The 27,008-nt window shown below is 32.3% G+C and overlaps 1 protein-coding gene across 1 annotated transcript; it reads left to right on the top strand.

Moving 5' to 3' along the window:
- Positions 1 to 18,933: 18,933 nt before the first annotated feature.
- On the top strand, positions 18,934 to 26,192 carry LOC120077981 (NAD-capped RNA hydrolase DXO1). The gene is made up of 13 exons (XM_039032129.1): positions 18,934 to 19,458; positions 20,153 to 20,397; positions 20,704 to 20,769; positions 20,892 to 20,970; positions 21,142 to 21,221; positions 21,312 to 21,335; positions 21,647 to 21,771; positions 22,102 to 22,318; positions 22,427 to 22,480; positions 23,208 to 23,254; positions 24,322 to 24,406; positions 25,370 to 25,433; positions 25,577 to 26,192. Exons 1-13 carry the CDS (start codon positions 19,095 to 19,097, stop codon positions 25,678 to 25,680), a joined length of 1,554 nt encoding a protein of 517 aa, XP_038888057.1. The 5' UTR covers positions 18,934 to 19,094; the 3' UTR covers positions 25,681 to 26,192.
- Positions 26,193 to 27,008: the final 816 nt, after the last annotated feature.

The following is a 27,008-nucleotide window of genomic DNA, read 5'->3' as shown; positions in this document are numbered from 1 at the left end:
GTTCGATGAACGTTAAAGCACGAGCAAGATCTGAACATTTCATTAGTTTCATTTATGATTATTCTAGATATGGTCATATTTACCTAACGCATCATAAGTCTGAAACTCTTGAAAAGTTCAAAGAATATAAAGCAAAGGTTGAGAACCTAGGTAAAAAGATTAAAACACTTCGATTAGATCGATGTGGTGAGTATATGGACCTAAAATTCCAGGACTATTTGATAGAACACGAAATTCAGTCTCAACTCACAGTACCTGGTACGCTACAACAAAATGATGTAGCAGAGAGAAGAAATAGAACCCTATTAAACATGGTCGTTCAATGATGAGTTACACTCAATTGCCTAATTCATTTTGGGGATATGTAGTACAGATTGTAGTATATATTTTGAACATGGTTCCTCGAAAAGTGTTTAAGAAATACCGTACGAGTTATGGAGAGGGCATAAAGGTATTTTATGCCACTTTAGGATTTGGGGATGTCCAACACATGTGTTGGTGCAAAACTTAAAGAAATTGGAATGACGTTCTAAAGTATGCCTTTTTGTAGGATACACTAAAGAAACAAAAGGTGAACTGTTTTATGATCCTCAAGAAGATAAAGTGTCACACCCCCTACCAAGCCTTGTCTCCCCGACTCAAAAGGAGACGTGAAGACAGCTGATACCACCTTTGTGATACCAACTGCCCAACTTCATACCATTTCGCAAATAGCTAATAAATGAGAACTTAATTAATTTTTATAGACAATTATAAGGTCTGTACTATTATACAATAATAGTTTTAACAATCCTAATGACTTTCAAAGATAACCCAATCCGATTCTCACATTGTGAGAGAGTAGCAGTTCCAGAACTTGGGTGACTTTTCCCAGAACGTTTCGCTTTCCGCTACCGGGAGGGGGGGGGAGTAAAACATTGGAAAACATGAGCTAGAAAGCCTAGTGAGTGGTACCTTTCAAAAATGAAAATAAGTTTGATTTAAGGAACACATTTGTGGGAAAATAATTTTCACATGAAAATATTCATCACAATAATAATGAAACCCTTCCAGCTTGATAACTGGATAACCCTGGCATGATCATGTATCTCCTTAAGTATTCCTGTGAATTCCCGATATGAATGATGTGGAAACAATTCCAATACCCTTATAGCTCGCTGAATGTGCACATGTCGACATTATCCCCCTAGACATGTTGTAGGCACGCTAATAATTCCCTAGGGTACAATCCTAGTTTCCAATGCAATCACAATAAGCAAAATATCATGCATTAACTCAACCAATAAAATCCATAAAACACACCATCACACACACACACATAACATAACTGTTGGGATTGGTGTCCTAATTCTCCCAAAGTCTCGTTGTTTGTAATGATATACATTATTTTTTTGAATAAAATAACTATTATTTCATTCTGGCATTTACTCATATCTAATAAACAAAGCTCCATGGTTATCTTATGTAAACTTAAGCATGTATATGTGACATACAAGTGGATCATGACTTAAGTGATATCCTAAAAAGGTCTGTAGTATAAGAATTAAGGTGGGATACCCGATCCTTGTGACACTACAGATACGGCCCGCTTTATAAAGGTGTGCAAGTGTCGTAAACTACTAGAGATGGTAAATCCTAACCATTCATGTGGAAACGTGTGAGTGGGGGTGTCCTATACAAAGAGTTTATATAAGACTAGACCACGAGATGACTAGGCTCTGTATATAACATCATTGATACTAGAGACTTACATCTCACCTAAACGACCATAGGTGGCACGACCTCAATCTTGAGTGTTTTGGGAACTCCTACCTTTGAGGGCGGTCCTCTGATTAGTATGGGTGAGAGTGGCCAGATTGCCAACTCAACATGCCTACCTTTTTGGGGACTTGTCTGATATGAGAGTTGGGAACTCAATACACAAGATGGAATTCACTCCTTTCCCAAAGCAAGAATAAGTTGAGAGATTGTCCCTTTAAGGGCTGATTTTGGGGCTTGAACATAGTGGTCATAGCTTTTCTTTGGAAGAGAGACTCAGTCATAGTAGGACTTAATTTATGTTCATTAGAGGGATCAGTGGTACTTAAGAAGTTAGATGTAACTACAGGGGCATAACGTTATTGGCCGAGTTGTACTTACGAACGATCTGTGAAGGGTTGTGGCACTGCTAATTGGTTAAGATGGACACATAATATATTTGTGGTAAGAAGAGTTTAGTTGTCGGTCTTTAGTGGAGTGTTTGACAGTTAACGGATGGTGGATCCCGTGACTAAAGAGTTTAGTCAGTTATCCACGTACCGTTGGAGCTTCAAGTGACAGGCTTATAAGGTCCCCTTGGTAGCTCAATGGATTCAGTTGAGGATCAATTCTTGGTGTTGATTTGAAATATTCAAATTGACAAGAGGTAATTCGATTATATATGATATAATCGATATGGTGTATGAGATACATCGAGTAGAGGATTAATGTAAATGAGATTTACATTAAGTGCCATGGAAAAGAAAAAGAGCTATGGTTTGTATGAGATGGAATATTAAAACTATAGGTTATAAATATAATATGGTAAGTTAGTTATCATTTATATTTATAATAATATTAATTATTTGATATTAATTCTTTTTCTCTAATAACCAATTGATTGGGAAGTTATTGGTAGTTTCATGGTAACCGTGAGATAAAAGAAAAATTGTTTTCCTAATTTTAGTAAGTTATGTAATTTTGTTGTTTTAAGATTTTCCCCTCTCGAAATAATCTCACGGAAGTTGTCAAGTAAATAGGATTTACTAAGAGACAACTTAAAGCTAGCTAAACGATGTGTAGTGTTTGTAGGTTCCTCTACACATGGTTTGTTGTTTGAACATAAAAATTAAGACAACAAAATCCATCAAATTAAGACATGGGTAATGGGCATATTTATGCTGAGCTTGGGAGCTTGATTTTTCTGGTATGTATTGCACATTATAAGGATGATGTCTTAGGCTTTCCAGGTTAAATATTAATATAGACAGTTAAGGGTCTTCTAAATCTTACCATGTTACTCCACTTCATTACATTTTCATGCAACGTGAAAATATAGCCATAGTGTCAACTAGAAGTCGTAATTTAAGAAGAAGTAAGAAGTCCAAAAAAATAAATTTAGGGCTAAAGAGAAGAGAAGTTTGTGGATATTACGAAGTGGGAATGTAGACCTATAGATCTTGTTCAACTTCAAGCCCTAATCTAAAAGCCTTGCAACTTAACAAAAATAATTTTAAAAACAATTATCCAAATCCAATGAAACACCCATATATAGAATCCTTAAGAGCTATCTCACAACATTCAAAAGAAAAAGAAAGAACACAAAGTCCCCCAAAAAGGAAGAAGTAATTGAAGTTCACCTTTGGTAATGCGATAAGAAATGAGAGTTCACATTCTTTCGTTTGGAGAGCTCCAAAGAATGATAAATTGAAGAGGAAAATTTGAATAAGATGGAGATTTCGATGTCAAGGAGAGTCTGCGAGGAGAAGTTAAAGTCGAGTGCAAAAAGTTGAGAAGTTGATCGAGGAGAGTCTGAGCGAGGAGAACTTGATCGAAGTCAATCAAGGAGAGTCTAAGCGAGGAGAAGTCGATGTCGATCGAGGAGAGTCTAAGCAAGGAGAGCTCGATCGAAATCGATTAAGAAGAACTCAATATCGATCGAGGAGAGTCTGAGCAAGGAGAATTCGATGTTGATCGAGGAGAATCTGAGCAAGGAGAACTTGATCGAAGTCGATCGAGGAGAGTCTGAGCAAGGAGAACTCGAAATTGATCGAGGAGAGTCTGAGCGGGGAGAACTCAAAGTCGATCGAGGAAAGAGTCTGTGTGAGGAGAATTTGAAGTCGAATAGTATTTCGAAAGAGGGCAAAAAGTCAAAGTTGATCGAGAGGGCAAAATGGATTTCGAACGCGTTTTCCATATAGATTTTGAACGCGCATTTTTTTCATTTTTTATTCCCACTTTTCTTCCACTTTTCCTAGCTATTTTATCAAATGGCTCTTTATAAAAAGTTATTAAATGTGATATTTATTGCAGTGGGTCCTACCATAAACAAATCTCTCTCAAACCATTGAGAGGGAGGGGCCAATTTTTCAAGATTTGGAGTCAGCACTCAAGAGAGCAATTTATCTACTTTCCCTAAAAGCAGGAAGGAATGAGTTCCATCTTGTGGAGATATGTTCTCAACTCCCTACTTGAACAAATCTTCAAAATGGTAGGCTTACTGAGTCGCCGACACGGGCCACTCTCACTCATACAAATTAAAGGATTGTCTTTATAGACAGAAGCCCATAACCCATTTAGGATTGAGATTAAGTTACTTACGGTCATCATATGAAATGTTCTCTTCAATTAACGATGTTATAAAGAAAGAATAAAACATTTCGTGGTCCGGTCTTATACAAACTCTTTGTACAGGATACTCATACTCACATGTTTTCACATGAATGATTTGAATCAAATCGTTTGTAACACTTACAAAGTGGATCGTATCTGCAGTGTCACCAGGATAAGACACCTAACCTTATCCATATACAACAGATCTTTTAGGTTATTACTTGAACATGATCCACTTGGATATCTACCATATACTGTTCAAGCTACATAAAATAACCTTGGAACTTACTTTATTGGATTGAGTTAATGCGTTCTAAATGTCGAATAAAATACTGCTTATTTTATTAAATAAATAATTTGTATTTATAAATTACAAACTATAAGATCTACGAGATTTAGGACACTAAATCCAACAAAATTAACAAAGAATATCTCCCATTATTTTATTTAATTTAAATATATATTAAATCCTATTTAATATATAATTAAATAGAAATATATTAATTAATTAACAATTAATTAACTAATAATTAAAAATCATATATTTAAATTCATTTGAATCATATTAAAATAACATCCTCTCACATAACTATAGTTGTAATATGAATCTCATTCATATTAATTTTAACCTATAGTTTTAATATGAATCTTATTCATATTAATTTAATATTTGAATCTTATTCAAGTATATATCTTTCCTGTAAACTATAGTTTTAATATGAATATCATTCATATTAGTTAAAACATATAGAATTATATAAAACACATTCATATAATTAATATTTGAATCTTATTCAAATATATTTCTCTCATATATTATATAGTAATAATTATAAATCATATTTATAATTAACTATATATTATAATGTATCGATATACATTAGACTTTATATTTATCACATTAATATAAATTATACATTTATTTCCCTTAAATAGTTTGAATAATTCAAATTATTCCAAAAACATTTGTTCCTTGTTTTAAACCTTAGTGAGCTAGCAAAGGGACCTAATGGACCTACATATTAAAAGCCCCAATAATACCAGATTAATTAATTAAACTCTTTAATTAAATTAATCAACATTCATTAACTACAGGTCACTCTACTAAAGACCTACAGTTGCACTCTTTGCATTATAGATATATTTCTAGGTCCATGGATATAACCAATCAACAGTAAGTCTACCCTTCACAAATCGATTGTGATAACAACTAAGTCAATTTATCATTTTACCTTTGTATTATATCTAACTTCTTAAGTACCACTGATCCCTCTAATGAACAAACAATTTATAGTCCAACTATAACTAATCCCCCTCGAGCCAGTAAGAGGGTGAGACCTCATTGTTCAAGACCTGGAATCAGCCCTTAAGGGAGCAATTCATCTACTTACCCTAAAGATGGGAAAAAGTGAATTCCATCTTATGAAGCTATGTTCCCAACTCCCTACTCGGTCAAATCTTCAAAATGTTAGGCTTATTAAGTCGGCGAATCTGGTCACTCTCGCCCATACAGATTAAAGGATTGCCCTTAAAGACAGGAGTTCATAACTCACTTAGGGTTAAGGTCGATTCATCTGTGGTCATCCTATGGAATGTTAATCTCTTCACTCAACGGTGTTATAATGAAAGACTAATTATTTCGTAGTTTAGTCTTATACAAACTCTTTGTATAAGATACCCTCATCCGCGTGTCTCCGCATGAACGACTAGGATCAAATCATTTGCAACACTTCACAACTATTGTAACAATTACGAGGCTTTAGGACATATATCCCAACAAGTTAATTGTCAGAACATACCGATATTAGTGGAGAAAATCAAGAAGATGCAATATTTTGTTATAATTAGTAATCACGAAAAAATAATGATTAAAACCTCATAACTTTACATTACAATTACATTGTATGCGTAAATATAGATTAACTAAATCTCATAGCTTCATATTACTATTACACTATACGTGTAAATGTATATTAGTTAACGACCAGAACATACTGATATTGGATGAGAAAAATCAATAAGATACAATATTATGTTATAATGAAGAACCACGAAGAATGATGTTTATTTCATATGTATAAACAAATGAAAAAAAAAAACGTGATAATGGTATAATAATATAATAATATAATATGAAATAAAACTGATAAAAGTATAAACGAATAAATTGAAGAACAGATCGAAACAAATAAATAACAATGTGTATAAACAAATGAAAAAAATACTTAGATAAAAATTGAACCTGGTAACAAAAAGTTAAAGAAATTGAAAATGGTTATATAAAACCAAATATGCAAAAAAAAAAAAAAAAAAATACCAAAGAGATACTTGGGGAGAAAAATCAGTAAGATTGTTTGTTAAATGGAAAAATATTTAAAGTCTAAGGTTTAATTTATTTAGTTTTTTATTGAATCAGTACGTTTGAAATATGATCATTCATGGTTTTACTATTACACTGTATGTATAAATGTTAGTAACTCAAGTTTCAACAGTTACACTAAGGGCAAACCATTAAACATAAGTCCAATTAGTTGTAGAGTTATAGCAAAAATTAAAATTGATAACAAAAATAAAACAGATATGTAAATTGATGCTTAATTATGCAAGAACAAACACTTGAAAATGGTTAACGAATATATAATAATATAATAATATAATATGAGATAAAACAAGATAAAAATATACCCTAAATACTTGAAAAAAAATATTTTTAAAAGAAGATAAAACTGAATTTAATATGAAATAAGACATACTAAGACATGATAATAATGTAAACAAAGATGAAAAAAAATGAATGTATAAACAGATGAGAAGATCTAGATAAAACGGAATCTTGTAACAAATAAAAAATTGGTTAGATGAAAAATCAATTTTATAGACTAAAAACTAGGAAAAAAAAAAGATGAACAAACATAAAATTGAATCTAATATGAAACAAAACGTGATAAGAAGGTAGACTAATGAATAGAAAAATAAAAATAAAAACACATAAATGTATAAAGAAATGAAAAATATCGAGATAAAACTAAATCTTGTAACAATATTTTAAAAAATTGAAAAATGACTAGATAAAACTAAATCTACACAAAAAAAATATAGATATCAAATAGTTTGGGGAGGAAAATTAGTAAGGATTGTTTGTTTAAATGAAAAAATATTGAAGATCTAGGTTCCATTTATTTACTATTAAAAACTTATAACTCACACATTTACAATTACACTGTGTATAAATGTTAGTAAATTAAGTTTCAATAATTACACTGTAAATATTACAAGGAATGTTCGTAAATTAAGCTTCAACAATTACACGGTAAATATGACAAGGAATGTTAGTAAATTAAGCTTCAACAATTACCAACCCATTAAAGATAGGAATTTTGAAAAGGCAGCTCATGTGACCTCCACCGATTTTATGAAATAAATGGAAGCTAGCTTTAATATCATTATTTGGTCCGTTGCCTATTGAAGCATTAAATTGAAAAGACACTTTTCAAGCATTATTTAACATTGGAGTACCAATTTAATCTAATTTAATGTTTGAAATGAAAAGACACTATTCAAGCGTTATTTAACCTAGTTCTAATACCAAATAATAAAATTAATTATCTTAATCACGTTTGAGAACTCTCCTTTAAACAAGTTGAACCCCACAATAGTAATAAGAATAACCCCGATTAACTAAAAGATAAAAAAAACCTCAAGAAAGCCAAATAGATTTGATTTTGAAAGAATTGATCAAAGATCAAGAAGAAAAGAGAACTTGTTCCTAACTTCAAGATTTCAAACTCTACACAATCTAATTAATCAAACAGATTAAAAGTCCTAAAACATGTATTCTAAACACAAGAATACAAAGAAAATATAAAACTTAAGAGATAAAACTCTAAGAAAATTTTTATTCAAAATCAAAGTTTTGTTCTCAAATAAGGAGATCACAACCCTATTTAAACTAATTGAAAATACACTATGAAAGGACACAACCTTTCATATATTGACTAAATCCATCTAACATCATTTCAACTACTTCATAAATATAAATACATGAAATTAAATTGGTTTATAATTCATTAAACATGTGGATGAATCTAGATTTTAAGATTCATAATGACTCTTGGATGAAAAGATATCTTTTGATGCATGAATAGTTGCAACTCTTCACCATAGCTTGGAGACCTAGATTAGAAGTAAACATTTAATGCTTCAAGAAGACTTTTATCTCTAACTCTTGTTATTGTCAATTATTTGTTTATCATTCTCCCTTTCTTCAAGAAGATTCATCCTCAAATCTTAAGAATCACCATGTAAAGCAATCTTGTAGTCATCATCTCGAGCTCGTCCAAACACTTGGAATGTAACATCTTCACTTGAATTAAATATGAACTTCTCATGTACAACAATTTGTTCCTTGTGCAATGTTCTTTAATGAAATATCAAGAACACAAGAAAAACATAGGAGAAAAAGTCAGTTGGAAAACATAAGTGACTCTCATAATTTTTCTCACTCAATTTTTTTTTTTCATTTCCTCTCTTAACCATACTATCTTTTTTTGCTTTGGTCACCCATGCCTCACTTATTTTTCATTTTCTTAGTCTCAAAACTGTCCTTACTTTGATATACACAATTTGTCATGACCTCACATACTTCAAATATATCATCACTCTCCATAACTACTGAAACTTTCAATTCATTTCCTACACTTTGATGATCATAATCATTCATCTCAACAACCCCATCATTGTAACCTTCGTTTCTGCCTGGTGGATCATTTCTCTCATCTTGAATTTGTTGGTCATCTTCAAGCATTGGACAATCTACTTGACTTGTAATAAAAAGTGTGACTGATTCTTCCTTGCTTGCTCTTGCAACTTCATCCCTTCATTCAATTGAGATATGTAATCTATCAAATTATGTGACCGCAAACTTCCTTGAATATTGTTCCAAAAATTATCATCACTATTGTTGGACACACAATGATTTCTTCTTTCGTGAAACATACCATAAGACTTCCAGTATCTCAAACTTCAGCAAATCTTCTATTATTCTTATGAGAATCATGCAAGAAACTCCAATATAGTCTAGATTGCAAAAAGTAACAAAATCTCGAAGTTTTAAGAAAATATATAGAGAGATGCAAAATACAATTCTTTTTTTCTAATTTTTTTTAGCAAGTATATTAAAATATGAAGAAAATAAAAGAAGATGAAAGGTTACAAGAAAATGATAGATCACTTTTCTTTCTTTTTCTTTTTTTTTTCTTAAACTTTTTTTTCCTTTTCAGCAAGCACAAAAGCATGTGAAGTAAGAAAAATGCAAAGATGAAGAGACACAAAAGAAAGGTGGGAAACAGATGAATTGATTTAAAGAAAGAAAGATGGTATGGAAAGAAAAACAAGTAAAGATATAATTTATTTAGAGCCAAAGCTCTAATAAAAAAAATGTTAAGAAACCCTTAGATGTCGGATCTAAGAACCATGTTGAACAACAAGACCCAAAGAACTCAACTCCAACAGACCCCAAAACTAATTTGATCTCAATCCCTAAGATAGGCTAGATGACAAACTATTTAGATGATCTAATAAATCAAGGATCGAACAAAAGCTTTGAAACTCCCATCAACTCTTGATCTTCAAGCACAAGCAAGATAGATCACTCTGAAGGAATCTAAACTTAGACATCCAGTTAGCAGAAGCGGATCGTTCCAAATCCCATTGAGAAAGAACACAAACAATTACAGTCTAAACGAAACGATTATGCATAAACAGTAAATTACAAGCTTGCTTCTTTAAAAGAATAACAAGGGATAGAGTATGTAAACCTTTGAAGAACTTTCTTCAAGTATCCCTCAATCCTTTAGCAACTCGATCAGTACACGATCTCAACAAACGGAACAGCCAACAACACGAACTAATGTCGATCACTATCGAGTCCAACTCGATCCTTGGTATTTTCGGTGTGAGCAAGAACACCACCATAAGTGTTACCTTGGTATTCTCAGTGTGAGAATCTAGGAATTGTGGGCTCTATGTGACTTTGGATAGAGGAAAGAAGAAGATAGACGATCGAGTAAGTGGGAGATGGATAAAGTCTATCGTATAGACTAGATACTCGATCATTTAGTAAGATGAAGCCTATCTATAATCTTTGCTAATCGATCGTGTAGCAGTGAGTAATCGAGTAACTATCATGTAATAAACTCATGTAGGTTGTGAGACACTATCGTTAGTAAAACGTTTTTACTTGATAGTCCTTTTTTTTTTGTCAAACGACACAAATGAATGATCTTTATTGAATCAACCACTGATTTTAAAAAATAATTTTCCTTTTCTCTCACAGTTGCCATAACTTTTAATAACCTTTCACTCAATCGGTTATTAAAGAAAAAGATTAATTAATATCATATAATTAATACGTTATAAATAAATATAATAACCAACTTATCATATTATATTTATAACCTATAGTTTTAATATTTCATCATATGAAACATATAAACCATAGTTCTTTTTCTATTTTATGGTATTTAATATAAATCATATTTATATTAATTCTTCCAATTAATGTATCTAATACATCAAATCAATTATATCATATATAATTGAATTAATTTAATTATATCACATATAATTAAATTTTCTCTTGTTAATTTGAACACTTCAAACTAACCCAAAATTTGATTCTCAACTTGAACCCATTGAGCTATCAAGGGGACCTTATGGACCTGTAGCTTGAAGCTCCAATGGTACGTGAATAACTGACTAAACTCTTTAATCACGAGATCCACCTTCGTTAACTGTTGGTCACTCCACTAAAGACCGACAGTTGCACTCTTCGCGTTACATATATATTTCTGTGTCCATTGGATATAAATAGTCAACAATGTGATGACCCTTCACAAATCGCTCGTAAGTACAGCTGGACCAATTTACTGTTTTGCCCTTGTAGTTACATCTAACTCCTTAAATACCACTGATTCCTCTAATGAACAATAAGTCATAGTTCTACTATGACTGAGTCCTCTATTCCCAAGAGAGGGTGTGTCCACTATGTTTAAGACCTGAAATCAGCCCTTAAGAGAGCAATTTATCTATTTACCTCTACCTCGGGGAAGGAGTGAATTTCGTCTTGTGTAGCTGAGTTCCTAGCTCCCCAATCAGACAAATCCCCAAAATGGTAGGCTTGTTAAGTTGGAATCTGGCCACTCTCACCCATACAAATCAAAGGACTGCTCTCATGAGCAAGAGTTCCCAACTCACTCAGGATTAAGATCATGTCACCTATGGTCATCCTAGTGAGATGTAAGTCTCAATTATCAACGATGTTATATAAAGAGACTAATCATCTCATGGTCCGGTCTTATACAAACTCTTTGTATAGGATATTCTCACTCTCATGTCTCCACATGAATGGTCAGATCAAACTATTTGTAGCACTTTACAACACTTGTAACATCTACAAAGCGAGTCACATCCTTAGTGTCACCAGTATAAGGTATCCTTCCTTTATCCTTATACTACAAACCATTTAGGTTATTACTTGAAGGCATGATCCACTTGTATGTCTCACATACATGCTTAAGTTACATAAAATACCATGGATCTTAGTTTATTGGATTGAGTAAATGCTTATAAAATAACACTTATTTTATTAATAACAATATGTTTACAAACTATGAGGCTATAAGAGAATTAGGACACCAATCCCAACATACTCCTTACTTGAATGCTTCAAATATTCATGCATTCTGTCTCAAGAACACACAAGAAACAAAGCTTAAAAAAGCTTTCAAGGTTTAGAACACAAGATTTTATATTTTCCAAATCTTCTTCTTTTATGTTGCAAAATGTGAGAAATACAATATTATTTATATTTAATGAAAAGACAATATAAAAAGATGCAACTTTTCATCTAATTGTCTAAATTCATCGCACAACCCTTTAACTACTTTAATAAATGCAAATACATAAAAATTAAATTGATACATTATTTATAAAGAATGTGGATGAATTTGAAATATCAAATTCATGTTGTCTTTTGGGTGGTCTTGTAGCTTGAATAGTTGCAACTCTTCACCTTAGCTTGGAAGTAAACATTTAATGCTTCAAGAAGACTTTTAACTCTAGCTCATTTTATTGCTAATTATTTGCTTATCAGAGCTAGGTTAGATAATGATAAAGAGAACTACCTCAGTCACATTTGAGAACTCCCCTTATTCTAGGTGAACCCCTACAACGATAATAAGAATAACCCAAATTAATAAATTGATAACAACCCCAAGAAAGCTAAACAGATTTGGTTTGAAAAATTGATCGATGATCAATAAGAAATGAGAACTTGTTCCTAACTTCAAGATTTCGAACTCTCCATAATCTAATTGATTAAACGAAATTGAAAGTCCTAAAACATGCATTCTAAACACTAGAATACAAAGAAAGCATAAAACTTGAGAGATTAAACTCTAAGAAAGTTTTCATTCAAACTCAAAGTCTTGCGCTTCAAATGTGGAGACTACAACCCTATTTAAACTAATTGAAAAGATACTATGAAAGGACACAACCTTTCATATATTGACTAAATCCATCTAACACACTTTCAACTACTTCATAAATATAAATACATAGGGATTAAATTGGTACATAATTCATTAAACATGTGTGATGAATATGATTTTTTAGAATCATAGTGACTCTTGGATGAGAATATGACTTTTGATGGATGACAAGTTGCAACTCTTCTTGAAGACTTAGCTTGAAAACAAGCACCGTAAGTCTTATTAAAATCTTTTAACTCTAGCTTACTTCAATGCCACTTATTTCTTTTTTAGAGTGGTGGTTTTTATTATTCAACTAACATTCTCTCATCCTATCATTTTTTTTTGTGTTCTTGATAATCTAATGGAGTCATGGAAAAAGGTGTGGCTATACATAAAGTTTATATATAATAATAAAGAAGATTTTGCCATTCAACTGTTGTTACATGTCTGAAATGATGACTAAATGATAAAGGGAACTATCTCAGTCACGTCTGAGAACTCCCCCTTATTCTAAATGAATTCTCACAACAATAATAAGAATAACTCTCAATAAACAAACTGATACCAATCCCAAGAAAGCTATAACAGATTTGACTTGGAAGATTGATCAAAGATCAAGAAGAAAGGCGAACTTGTTCCTAATTTCAAGAATTCGAACTCTCCACAACCTAATTGATCAAACTAGATTGAAAGTCATAAAACATGCATTCTAAACACAAGAATACAAATAAAGCATAAAGCTTGAGAGATTAAACTCTAAGAAAAATTCATTCAAATTCAAAATCTTGTTCTTCAAATGTGGAGATTACAACCCTATTTAAACTAATTGAAACGGTACTATGAAAGGGCACAACCTTTCATATATTGACTAAATCCATCTAACACTTTTTCAACTTCTTCATAAATATAAATACATAGGAATTAAATTGGTACATAATTCATTAAACATGTGTGATGAATACAGATTTTTAGATTCATAATGACTCTTGGATGAGAATGTGGCTTTTAATGGATGAAAAGTTGCAACTCTTTACTTTGACTTGAAGACTTAGCTTAAAAGCAAGCATTTTAATCCTTATTAAAATATTTTAACTCTAGCCCATTCATTGCCACTTTTTTCTTTATCATTTGAGAGTGGCGGTTTTTCTTATCTAAATAACATTCTCTCATCCTATCAATTTTTTTTCTCATGTTCTTGATAATCTAATGAAGTCATGGCAAAAGGTGCAGCTATACATTAAGTTCATATATAATAATAAAGAAGAAATTACCTCCAACTATTGTTACATGTTCGAAATGATGAGTGAATGATAAAGGTGACTACTTCAATTATGTTTGAGAACTCCCTCTTATTCTAGGTGAACCCCCACAACGATAATATGAATAACCCCCAATAAACAAACTGATAACAACTCCAAGAAAGCTGAGATAGATTTGGCTTGGAAGATTGATCAAAGATCAATAAGAAAGGAGAACTTGTACCTAACATCAAGATTTCGAACTCTCCACAATCTAATTGATCAAACGAGATTAAAAGTCCTAAAATATACATTCTAAACACAAGAATACAATGAAAACATAAAGCTTAAGAGATTAAACTCTAATAAAGTTTCCATTCAAATTCAAATTCTTGTTCTTCAAATATGGAGATTACAACCCTATTTAAACTAATTGAAAAGATACTATGAAAGGACACAACTTTTCATATATTGACTAAATTCATCTAACACCCTTTCAACTACTTCATCAATATAAATAAATAGGGATTAAATGTTGGGTTTTAAGTCCTAAAACTCGTAGTTTGTAAGGAATATAACTTATTCTGAAAATTCAATAAGTTGTTATTGAATATATGAATTGCTTATTTCGTTTTAGAAATAAATCTAATAAACTAAAAGATCCATGACTATTACATGAGTACTTGAACTTTATATGGAGACATAAAAGTTGATCAGATTCAAGTAAATAGTCAAAATGGTCTATAGTATATGAATAAGGTTGGGTGTTTTATTCTGGTAACACTATCAGATGCGACTCACTCTGTAGTTGTTACAAAGAGTTGTAAAGTGCTACAGACGAAGTGATCCTAATTCGTACATGTCATGACATGAGGAGTAGAGGCATCATGTGTAATGAGTTTGCACAAGATCGGACCATGAAATAAGTCACTCTTACTTTATAACGCTGTTTGTTGTTTAAGACTGACTATTTCAAAACGATGACCTAGGTAACTTGACCTTAATCCTGAGTTAACTATGAACTCCTGTTTATTAGGGATTATTCTTAGATTTGCATAGGTGAGGATTGGCTCAACAACGTCGGCTCAATAAACCTCCATTTCAAGGGTAAGACCTAGTAGATAGTTGGGGATATAGGGTGCAAGATGGAATTTACTCCTACCTGCTTTTAGGGATAGTAGAGATTGTTCCTTTAATGCTAACTCCAAGTCTTGAACAAGGGACCCCACCCTCTCATTGGCCCGAGAAGGACTCGTTTGTTGATCGAATCACAAATCAATTGTTCATTAGAGGATCAGTAAGACTTAAGGAACAAGAGGTAATCTCGGGGATAAAACAGCCATTTGACCCAGTTGTTATTATGAATAACCTGTGAAATGTTAACTTACTAATCATGGTTATATCGAGTTGACATAATATATCTATAGTGAGAAGAGGGCAACTCTGGGCTTTAGTGGGGTGACCCAGTAGTTAACGAATGAGGGTTAATTCGACGTAAAGAGTTTAGCCAATTAATCTCGGATCGTTGGAGCCCATAATCTATAGGTCCACGAGGTCTCCCTACTAGCTCACAAATGGATTAGCCTTAGAGTAGCATGATAAGTTGATTTGAAACGTTCAAATTCGAATTAAGGGAATTAGTAATTATATATGATATAATTATGCGTTTGATTTTTGGAATTAAACGAAATTGGAGAATCAATTAATATTTAAATATGATTTAAATATTAAATTCATGAATAGGGACTCATGATAGTGGAATTGGTAAAAAAAATTAAGTTAATACTTGATATTAAATTAATTAGAATTAATTAAATTGTTTAGTTAATTATTTATTATTAATTTTATAAGGTAAATTAATTATTGAATTAATTTTGTAAAATTAATAAAATTTCATTTTTGAAAAGAAATTTAATTTTGGAAATTAATTTGGTCCATAATTCATTAAACATATGGATGAATATGAATTTTTTAAGATTCATAATTACTCTTGGATGAGAAGGTGTCTTTTGATGCATGAATAGTTACAACTCTTTACCATAGCTTGAAAATGAACATTTAATGCTTCAAAAAGACTTTTAGCTTTAGCTTTAGCTTTTGTTATTGTCAGTTATTTGCTTATTACCAAAAAGTCTTATTAATTTTTGTTTTTGTCATTTTTCCAATTGGAACATAAAATTTTGCTAAACTCCAATTTAAATATGGACCACGAATGGGAAAAGATATTTGGCGTTCGGTGAATTTTTTGAATATTTCCTATTATGTGTTTGAGTTATATGATGTACAATTCTTTTTTAACTTTATTTGAAAACTTTCAAAAATAAAGTGTATCAAACTTTTTTTAATACTGATTATATCAACCTTTATTTATTGAATTAATCAGTTATTTGTCTCTTACAGGACATTTTAGTGATTTGATATTTATTAACTAATAATCTTAAATTTTATTTTTCTATTTCTAGTTTTAAAACTTTTTTTTTCCATTTTCAGAAATGAAACTTAAATCGTTTTAAGGGTTGAAACATAAGGGCTTATTTAATAAAAAAAATCTAAAAGCAGAAGTTTAAAAATAAAAGATTCAATGAAAATAAAAGATGTGTATTTGGTAGTAAGTTCAGAACTTGGATTATCTTTTAAACAATTGGTTAAAATGTGTCTAATACTATATTTATAAATAACAAAACTAGTTGTAATTACTTACTTAAATTTTAGTTAACAATAAATTATTAATAATGTATTTATGATTATATGTTAAAAGAATTTGTATGATTATTATTTTGTAATATTCTATAATATATAATACATTACACAGTCATATTTTAATTAAAAGAATAAAATTAGTTTATAACATGACATGTTGTATTTCGAAACATTTTTATTATTTTTTAGTACAACTTTGTAGTTCTTTTTAAGAAATAAAATAATAAACTAGCAACTCAGTCAACAAACTTGCTCCCACAAAGTGGAGGAGATCCAATCCGACAAACACCAAGAACGCTACCTACAACCTTAGAGGGAGAGGGAAAGGCATCAACAAAACAAGACCTCAATTCTCGAATAAAGCCGCAGCTTGCACAAGACGGTGTGCCACCTCGTTCGAAAAGTGTGGACACCATATAAAAGATCGTATTTGAGCATCCGCAGCGAGCAAGATAATATCCCTCCCAAAGCCACTCAGACAAATTCAAGTGCTTAAGAAAATGAGAGTTAATGAGCTCAGTACAATCCGACTCCACAAAAATATAGAGAAAATAGCCATTCTAAAATTAGTAATAATATCTCTTTAATCCCCTAGTCATAGCCATACCTTCAAGAATCTTAATAGGTCATTTCACCTGCACTTCTTACAGCCGCAAGGACAGGAGTTCAAAATTTGGAATGTTGTTTTCGAGAACAACTTTACATTTTAAAATTTAGAATGTTGTTTTCAAAATTTACATAGATCACAAAATTTTAAAAAGAGTTTTAAACATAATCTAAACTATCTATCAACATATATTTACTAAAGTTAGTGAACACGAAGACACGAAATAGAATTCAAACAGCCTAAATGTCCTACAATATTTGTGAAAAAAACTAGTCTATTACTTCATTTGCAAAAAAATAGTCTACAATATTTGTGCAATTTTCTCCAATGATTGTGTAATAAGCCGATTAAGGCCATCCATGTTAAAAAATAAAAAGGGTTTCTACGTAGAAGACCTAAAGAAAATCCTATATTTCATTTAAAATTTGAATTTATTTTTAAAGATGACTTTTAGGGTTAATTTTGGACAATTATATCCATTTTCATTTATTTATATCCGACTTTTATATATTTTTTTCTAGCTATTTTAATGTTGGGAGAGAAAATACATTTATTATAGAGAAAGAAATACATATAAAGTTGTTTTTCACATATCAACTTATTGGTTTTTTTTACGGATTATTGGTTGTTTTAAATATACCTTAGAACATTTCGATGGATTCATGATTATTTTAAATTTACCTTAGAACATTTTGTAAGGTATTTGAAAATATTCTAACCAACATATGAATTATACTACAGTTTATAAATTAGAGATTGACTCAATGTTTGATATAAATCATACTATAAACTAATATATGAAATATACCACAATATATAAATCTTCATAAATTTCATTTACACCACAGTATATATATCATAATACATAAAGTCCAAACTAAAAAAAAAAGACTGTCGTTTATATCAAATAAACGAATACATATACCACAATATATATCAAATTTCCTACATAAGTTAAAAAAGTACATATATATCACAGTATATATAAAAAATAGGAAAAAAAAACAAAACTAAAAGTTGAATTGGATTCATTGTTCGTCTGCTCTGAGTCCACCGTCGTTGTTCATTTACTCTAAGTTTGTCATCAACGTTCATTTTCTCCAAGTCCACCTTCGTTGTTCATTTGCTCTGAATCGTTTATTCTCGTTCGTCCACCCCGAGTCTGCTATCGTCGTTCTTGCCGTCTCGTGCTCGTCCCATTGCTGGATCGTCTTACACCATTCATCTCCGACTTGTAACTCACACTGCTGAAATATTCCAGACATAAACGTTATATGGACCTATTTTTAAGCCTTTTCATATAGAAATCCCAAAATAAAAACCGTTTTTTAGGGTGCATATGGGCCAACATGAACAATTGCTTTTATTTGGGCCGGAATTAGGAATGGGCCCTTCAGCATGGGCCAAAATATTCCCACACGGTCCAAACAAGTGACAAACCGGTTCCACTCACTGAGTCACCTTGTCAATTCAAACGAGTTGCGTATCAAATTCCCAAAAAGAACTCTTACCTGACGGAAGAAGAATAACCTGTGGAGTCGAGTCATATTCCACTGAGAGCCCCTTCACTCTTCTTCCCTCTCCATCAAAATTCCAACTCTTTTCTTCTCACAATTTGATCGGAGCCATTGCAATTCGCCGCCCAGATTGCCGGAGTTCATCCCTTCAATGGATTTCTCCGAGCATGATGTAGATATATTCGGCGAAGAGTATGGAAACGACGACGACGACAATAATAACAACGACAACGACCATGACCGTGATGCTCCTGCCTCTTCCTCGCAATCTTCGTCCTCTTCGGATTCTTCATCTTCTTCGGATTCCTCGTCGTCCAATGCTAGCGATGGTGGCGATAGCAGTAGTGGAGGTAGTGGGAGTGCGAGTAGTGGTGAAGATGATGATCAGGAAAATGGCGGCGAAGTACAACAGAATGTATACAGGGGTTCTCATGGGTATGAAGATAGAGATCTGTTTGGTTCTGACAACGAGGATTATTGTAAGACACTTGCTGTTAGTCCTTTTTCAGTTCCAGGTAATTTCAGTTGGGGATACTGTTCAATTTTTATACATGATGAGAACATTCCTATTTGGTGTATATGGTGCCACTGTTCTAGACTGGGTATGAATTATCGGAGGGAATGATTGAAGTGTTTTCTTTGTCGATTTATTATGTTGAATATTTTCCTCTTTTGAAGTCTTTAGTTTGAGTTAATTGAAGGGGTTTGAAATTCTGAATCGTTTCGCAATTTTGGGGCAAGTGGGCACGAAGTATGTTCTAAAATGAACTAATTGCTGAACTGGAATGAAAGTAGAAAATATTATAAATCGAAATATTAGATTATGAAGGCTTCGCGCAATAACTATTTGATTTCTTTTTAAATTTTTAGTTCTTAAAAATTAAGTTCATAAACACTACTTCCACCGAATTATTATTATTATTTTTTTGTTGTTGTGTTATTTACTTTTTAGGAGTGTTAATAAATATTAAGTTTTGTAAACCAAAAGTAGTTTGTTTTTTTAATTTTTTTGAGAATTCAAGTGTTTAGTTAGGACTGATGTCAATCATGGTAATAGAAGTTGGAAGAAAACAAACACAATTCTCAAAAACAAAAAACAAACGAAATGGTTATCAAACGGAAACATAAAATTTATTACAAAAGAAATTGAGCCAATAATAGGAGATGGGAGAGATTCACAATTTTCTCAGTTGGTTAATTTTATGGCAGTCTTACCTGCAATAAGGAATAATAACCACCATGCTAGAGGAACATTTGGGCGAGGTCGCTGGGGGAATCAAAGTGATAGAGGATCAGGCCTCCTTCCACGGCCTGGACCATTTCCTCAAAGGCATGGCTTTGGTGGCTATGGATCAAAGTTTTCAAATGGCCGTCATGATGAACGCTTCGTCTCAGACATGAAGCTAACTAAAAGTGAAGAAACACTGGCGAGAAAGTGTATTGCTTTCCAGGAGGTATGCATATTGTTTCTTGTTTTTCTCTCTCTACATACACACAAATTGACAACATATACATTCAGAGTATTTTTCTCAAACTGGTTGCTTTGAGTGGCTTGTGTTTGTTTGGTATGTTCCTTATCGGGTGGTGGTGAAAAGACCTTTTTAGTTTGGATATTTAGCATTTTTATTATATTATGGTTTACAATGCTGTTTGCATTCTATCGTGCTTCAAGAGAAGCTTAACATTTATGGATCCTCTTGTTCTTTCATAGAGTTCATGTATCATTCTGGCCTCTATGCTGATCTTAATTTATTTGATAGCCTTGTGAGCTTGCTTGCTATAGTCGTGTAGAAGGTGGAGATGTCTACTTCGATGACCGCAGCTTGGTAAGCTAATTAGAGATTTTTTTTTCATATAAATTTTCATGGACTTTGTGATGTCAATAAATATGTGAGCTGGTATACAGTTCTCTTTTTGCTCATTTTTCTTGTTAATGTGCCAATGCTAGAGACTGTTTAAGCGCTTTATTACTGAAGATATTGGAGCTGATTTGAACGAAGGTTTTGACACTTTTATTGAGAAGAAAGGTATACATTTATCCAAAAGATTTCAATTGGAATTTTCTTTGAAGCTACTTTTAAGCTGGTATAAATGTCGCAATGATTATTTTCTTCATCATTCTTGTAGGGTCAATGTATATTAATAACTTTTAAATGCTTTGCTTTGACATCCTATAACTTTTTCTCCCTTTTATTCAGACTTAGGTTCTCAGGGTTTTGGTGACCTCCTTGGCTGCATTAGGGACAAAAATATCCCTCTTCAAAACATTCATTTTGTGGTGAGCCAGTCTATAGCTTCTGGATTTGGATTTTAACTTTAATGTCTCGCTATCAATCAATTACTGATGACTTTGCTCTCATGCTTCCAGACTTTCCGTAATAATCTGAACAAGGTATTTTTTTTTTATTGGCTTGTCCTTTTATAATATTTTTTAATGTTCCTTTTGTGCTTCTCATAAAATATTTGGAAATTTTCACGGTTTACTTTTGGCTTCGTTAAGGATATATTCTCCTCATGGCTGATGTTAATAGCATAGGGAATTTTTGGAATCGGCATGTAATATTTTTAACTTTTATGTTTTTTATTAGTGGATCACTCATACAATAGCTGAAGGAAGTCCTGCCGATGATATATATTCTGACTGATTTAGAATGCTTCCGTATCAGTATAGTCATCATGTTAAGATTGCTGCTTTGGATGCAGATATTGGCTACTGCTTACATTCGTCATGAGCCATGGGAAATGGGTGTGCATAAAAGAAATGGTGTTGTATACCTAGATGTGCATAAATTACCAGAAAGACCACAAAGTGAATTGGAGCGTAGAAGGTACTAGAACTTTAATGTGTTTTCACAAAATGTATCAGAATAAGATTTCAGAAAACTAGTATGAGCAGATGTCCGTATGATCTTGTTTGGGCTGAGAGGCCTGAACATTGAACATTTAATCTGATTGCTGATAATGTTTGCCAGTTTCTGTATCATACATAAGAATAAAAGCATTCACTAAATGTTAATGCAACAGAAACTACTTAATGAATTTAGATAGTTAGTGCTCTGTCTTTGGATACTTGTGACATTAGTTGATCGGTTCTTTTCATCAGTAGTTGTTTGTATCAAACTTTTTTTTATAGTGTCTTGGTAACCCTTGTCTTATAGGTGCTATTGGGGTTATTGTTTTGAGAGCCTTGCTACAGAGGATCCAAGAAGAGGTGATGGAGAAGGGATCCATCATGTAGATGCAAATGCTGAATATTGTGCTGTGATTAAAACAAAATTAGGTGCTCATCGCATTCTGATGGGTGCTGAAATGGATTGCTGTGATTCAACCGATGAGGGAAGGAGGTTTTATGTTGAACTAAAGACAAGTCGTGAGGTTGACCTTAATGAAACAATTGTTATATTAAGATATTTCTTTTATAATCTACAGTGTTCTGACCTTACTCTGCTTGTATAACCTGTATCTTTTCCTTGTTATTTGCAGTTGGATCAGCGTACTGAAGAAAGATATGAGAGAGAGAAATTGCTTAAATTTTGGGTATAGTTGCACTTCCTGTCTGACTCTGGATCAATTAGATACTTTGTTATTGACAATTAGATACTTTGTTATTGACGTTGTAGTTGTAGCATGGAAACACTGGACTACTCGAGGAAGTCCTAATTAAAGACGTGAATTTAAGCTCCCTAATATCATATCTATGAAAAGATTATGCCACTTTTAAGATTTTGGAAGAAGAATTAAATCTCCCATGTTACCTAGTTCGCTCCAATATGGGAAGAAAAAAAAAGCTAACAAAATCTTTAAAGGAGCTGGAGATTGGGATGAGCGATATGATGGACTGGCATTTCTGTTATTTTTGTTAGACGGGACCAATAAGCTTGACAGGCTGGTATTTACTGCCAGGCATGAGTATCTACCATTATGTGGAGCGTGTTCTTCAGTTTCTCTGAGGAAGTGTATTTTTTAATCAGGAAACCATCTATTTCTAATGAAGTTTGAAAAGAACAAAGTTTTGTATTGGCATCTTTCTTGTTATCGTCCTTTGTTATTTTGTGTGGTGTGTTATTTTTCCATTAAGTGATTCTCCCCCATCCCCTTTTAGTTTAGGAACTAATCTAGTTTCCGATTCTTTTTTTGCTGTTGCTAGTTTGAAATTTCTGAACCTTTGTCTTTGGATTCATTCAGTTGCTTCCCTTTTACTGTTAGAAGTGTGTAGCCTTTTGTCTAAGCTCCGGCATTGACTTGGCTGCATTATTTATTGCAGATACAATCATTCTTAGCTGGTGTACCGTATATCGTTATTGGGTTCAGGTAATTTATTCATCTAGCCGGCCTCTTTTTTCAGTGGATTGAAGTTATTTGTTAATAAAAAGTCAAGCCCACAGGATGAGTGATTCTTTTCCAGGAGGTGTACCTATGGACATTTGATGGAATTTTTTGCTTCCTAAGAAGTACGGACACTTTAATTTGGCTAGTGTGTGCGTGTCTAACATATGTGGGACACTTTAATACTCCACACTTGTTGGACACGTATCGGATACGTGATAGTACGTGATAGTGCAATAGATGTTTTAGACACTAATTGTGCAAATTCAAAGTCAGTCCAACATTTATTAGATCTACATCAAATACTTGTTAAGTATACTAAATAAACATATCTATGGCAAAAATAAAAAAATTTTGAGAATAAAATGCATGAAACTAATTTTTTAAGCATCTATAAACTCATCGACTATGAATTCCCTTATGATATTAATATATTTTAAAAAATGTATACTTTTAATAAATGTGTCTTTTTGTCATGTCTTTTCCCTAGATTTAAAGGAAATAGCGTGTCATATCCGTATTCGTGAGTTTCATTTCCTTCATTTTTCTCATGCTAGACAGGGAATGAATTGTCATATTACGAGCTTCTAGTATTGGTCTTAGCTTGGTGATTGATGGCCATGATGCCTAATATTTTTGTGATTTCTTGGGACTTCATCCATTTGAGGAAATGGCCATAATAGGGCCTTACTATACAGGCTTAAATTTTTTAGTCCAAGACCTTCATACTCCAGAATAGAGTTTTTTTCCCTTTTCTTTTTTCTTTTTTCTTTTTTTTTTTTTTAAAAAAAAATTAAGTAGCCGACTGTGCCTCCACTGAGTTTGTTTCCTTTCAGGGAATTGTTAATTGTTCAAGCAAGTGTTTAAAAATATATAAAACTAACGTCGTGTACTGTTTAAATCTTCCTCCTTTCACACCCAAAATATATTAGCATCCGCAGTTTTTCTTTTGAACCAAGTGATGTCTTTGCCTTGTTGATGCATGAAGTTTCTTGTTGGCGGTAAGATTTCGGTAATCTAATTTTAGTTTGAAACACTTCCATTTTATGCAGGAATGATGCTGGCCAGCTTGTCCGGACGGAAAGATTGAGAACCAAGGACATAACACAGAGAGTGAAAATGAAAAACTATTGGCAGGTAAGTGATTTTTCTGGAGTTGACCTTCGGTAAAATTAACTGGATAAGGAAGCCTTAGCCTGGGCTAAGAAAGTTACAAAAAAGTTAAAAGGAAAAAAAAGAAGAAAGGAAAAAAAAGAAAAGAGCCCTTCATTTAGAACAAACATGAGATAAACTGTAAATGTAGTTTGTAAAGGGGAGTTTGGGACGAGGAGTGGAATTCTTTAGTCTGGGGAGTTGTTTAATAGTGGAGCCTAGTCTACCGTTTAATAAGTTAATAAGTCATAGTCATCAACCCACACTGGATTTAAGAACTCTTTTGGTCAAACGAGGAGAGTTAACAAAAGTCCATTCTCCCAACTCCCTAGGTCAAACATGCCCTAAAAGGTTTTAATCATTCTCAAAGATAAAGCCATAACAACGATACATGCCCAAAATATTTCTGTAGTTTCAAGCGAAAAATTTGCATTGCATCTCTTTGTACCTTGATGGCCAAGTCCTTGTTTGGATCAGAATTCCTTTTTGTATCGTCTCTTTTTGTATGGCCTAATATTCCTTCATTTTCTTTTCAATGAAAGTTGAGTTATTCATCCAAAAAGGAACAAAATATCAATATGTTACCAAATCATGAGCAACTTGGAAAACTCCAAGCAGAGTCACAGACTACCTCTAATTGTATAATGTAGTAGAAACTTCTATAAAAACAATTAATAAATAAATAATCATATCGTTATCTATTGGCTCCAGATCTATGTGTAATCACATAAGTTTCCTTTCCGAGTTTTATGAATTTAGTCGACTCCAATGACCTCTGTTCTTACTTTCTTGGAAATTTCTTTCACACCCTTACCTGTTAGCTCAAAGAACTTAACAATATTAACGTTTTCTTTTTGGTGAATTAAGCTATTTGAATTGTATTGGTAACAGAAGTAGGGCTTCTTTCGGTTCTTGTCCTTGTATCCAATAATGACAACTGATTTGTAGGGAGGAGTCTGTCTGGCCTTTGCTGATGAAGTGTTATGCTGGCTTTATGGAACAGTCAAAGAAAGTAAGTTTGTATCCTACCCATTTCTCCACTTAAAAGCTTTGTTTAATTGGTTTTCAAGGAACTAATTTGTAAAGTTATTTCTCCTTACTGCATATATTAAGGATCGAAGAACTGATTTCTTCTTTGCCCAATATTTACTTCAGATGAAGATTACATATTGCAATTTGCACATCCTTTCACTCGTTTAGAGCTTCTTCAAGCCTCCTCATGCCCAGATGCTATCACTCATCACATTGAGCTGTTGTAGTCAACTGAAACATTCCCTCATTCCCTGTAAGTCTGAAAGTGCAAATTTGAGGCAAAGTTAGCAATCATCTTTCACTTCAAACTACAAAGGATCATTATTGCGGTTTACCCTTAATACTTGCTTAGCCAATTAAACTAAAGTTGACAATGCGTCGGCTCTCGAGGAAAAACGCAAAATATTGTATTAACAACAAGCTCAGCACCCCCACAAGAGAGAGAGAAAAAGATAGAAGGAAAAAGAGAAAGGTAAAGAAAAGAAAGAAGCAAGTAGCTTTATTTTGCACAGACATTATAATTATATTTTGAGTAGTTTGATTAGGTGTTATTATGAGACATGAACTCCAACCCTCATTCTGATTCCATTGTCTCGTCTTTAGAAGATTGGAGGTGAATGCCTATAAACCTTTTCTACTTGGTTCTTTTCATTTTTGGTAGTTCACTTTTGTACTTGGTTAATATGCTGAAACCATCGGTTCTTATCAATAGAAACTTTCACATCCTTACCTTAGTTCACATCTTTGAATAGTTGGCTTCCTCTGGTTTCAACTTTTGCAGTTCAAGCATTTATATTGAAGGTTTGATTCAACATTTTACTGTAATTTTTCTTGAAGTTGCTAGAGGAACAATGTGTTTCTAGCCTTTTTCTTGATTCAGTTGATGTTAAGGAGGTTGTTCTAGAGGAACAAGGTTCTTTTGTCTTTTGAAGATGGTGTTTGGGTGGATATTTCAATTTTACTAGTGTATATTTTTCTATTGAGATTTATTGACAATACTTTTATGTTTTATGAATATTTATAAAAGATAAAAATTTTCGATTAATTTTTAATATTGATGAACCTATGGACATATGAACATGCTTGACCTATATTTTATTCCTTAATTCTATGTCATTAAAATTTTATTTTTTATTATTATGTTTTTTTACCAAGTCATTAAAATTTTATTGATTCTATTATTTTCACTTCGAATTATAAGTTTATAACTATTAAGACTTTATAAGTTTATAACTATTAAGACGTGGGGCCGTTTGGGATTAATTTTGAAGGATGCAAGTGATTTTGACCCTTTTTAGACACAATTCTAACCGTTTGAAGTGTTTGATAAAATTAGTTTTATATTATTGTTAAAAAAAATCATTATTTATTTCTAAGCAAAGTCAGGAGTCGATTTCCCAAAAATCTGCCACCTACACTTACAAACTTTAAAAATCTCTATCTTATCCTCTTAAAAATATGCCTCCCCCTAACAAACTCAATGTGTAATGGTCATGTTTGTTTAGGGTCTGTTGCCCTCGCACGTCCAATCTAATCCTTTTTTATCATGCTTTCA

Source organism: Benincasa hispida, chromosome 5 (assembly GCF_009727055.1).
Source record: "Benincasa hispida cultivar B227 chromosome 5, ASM972705v1, whole genome shotgun sequence".
Lineage (NCBI taxonomy): Eukaryota > Viridiplantae > Streptophyta > Magnoliopsida > Cucurbitales > Cucurbitaceae > Benincasa > Benincasa hispida.
This window is presented reverse-complemented; position numbering and strand designations above follow the sequence as displayed.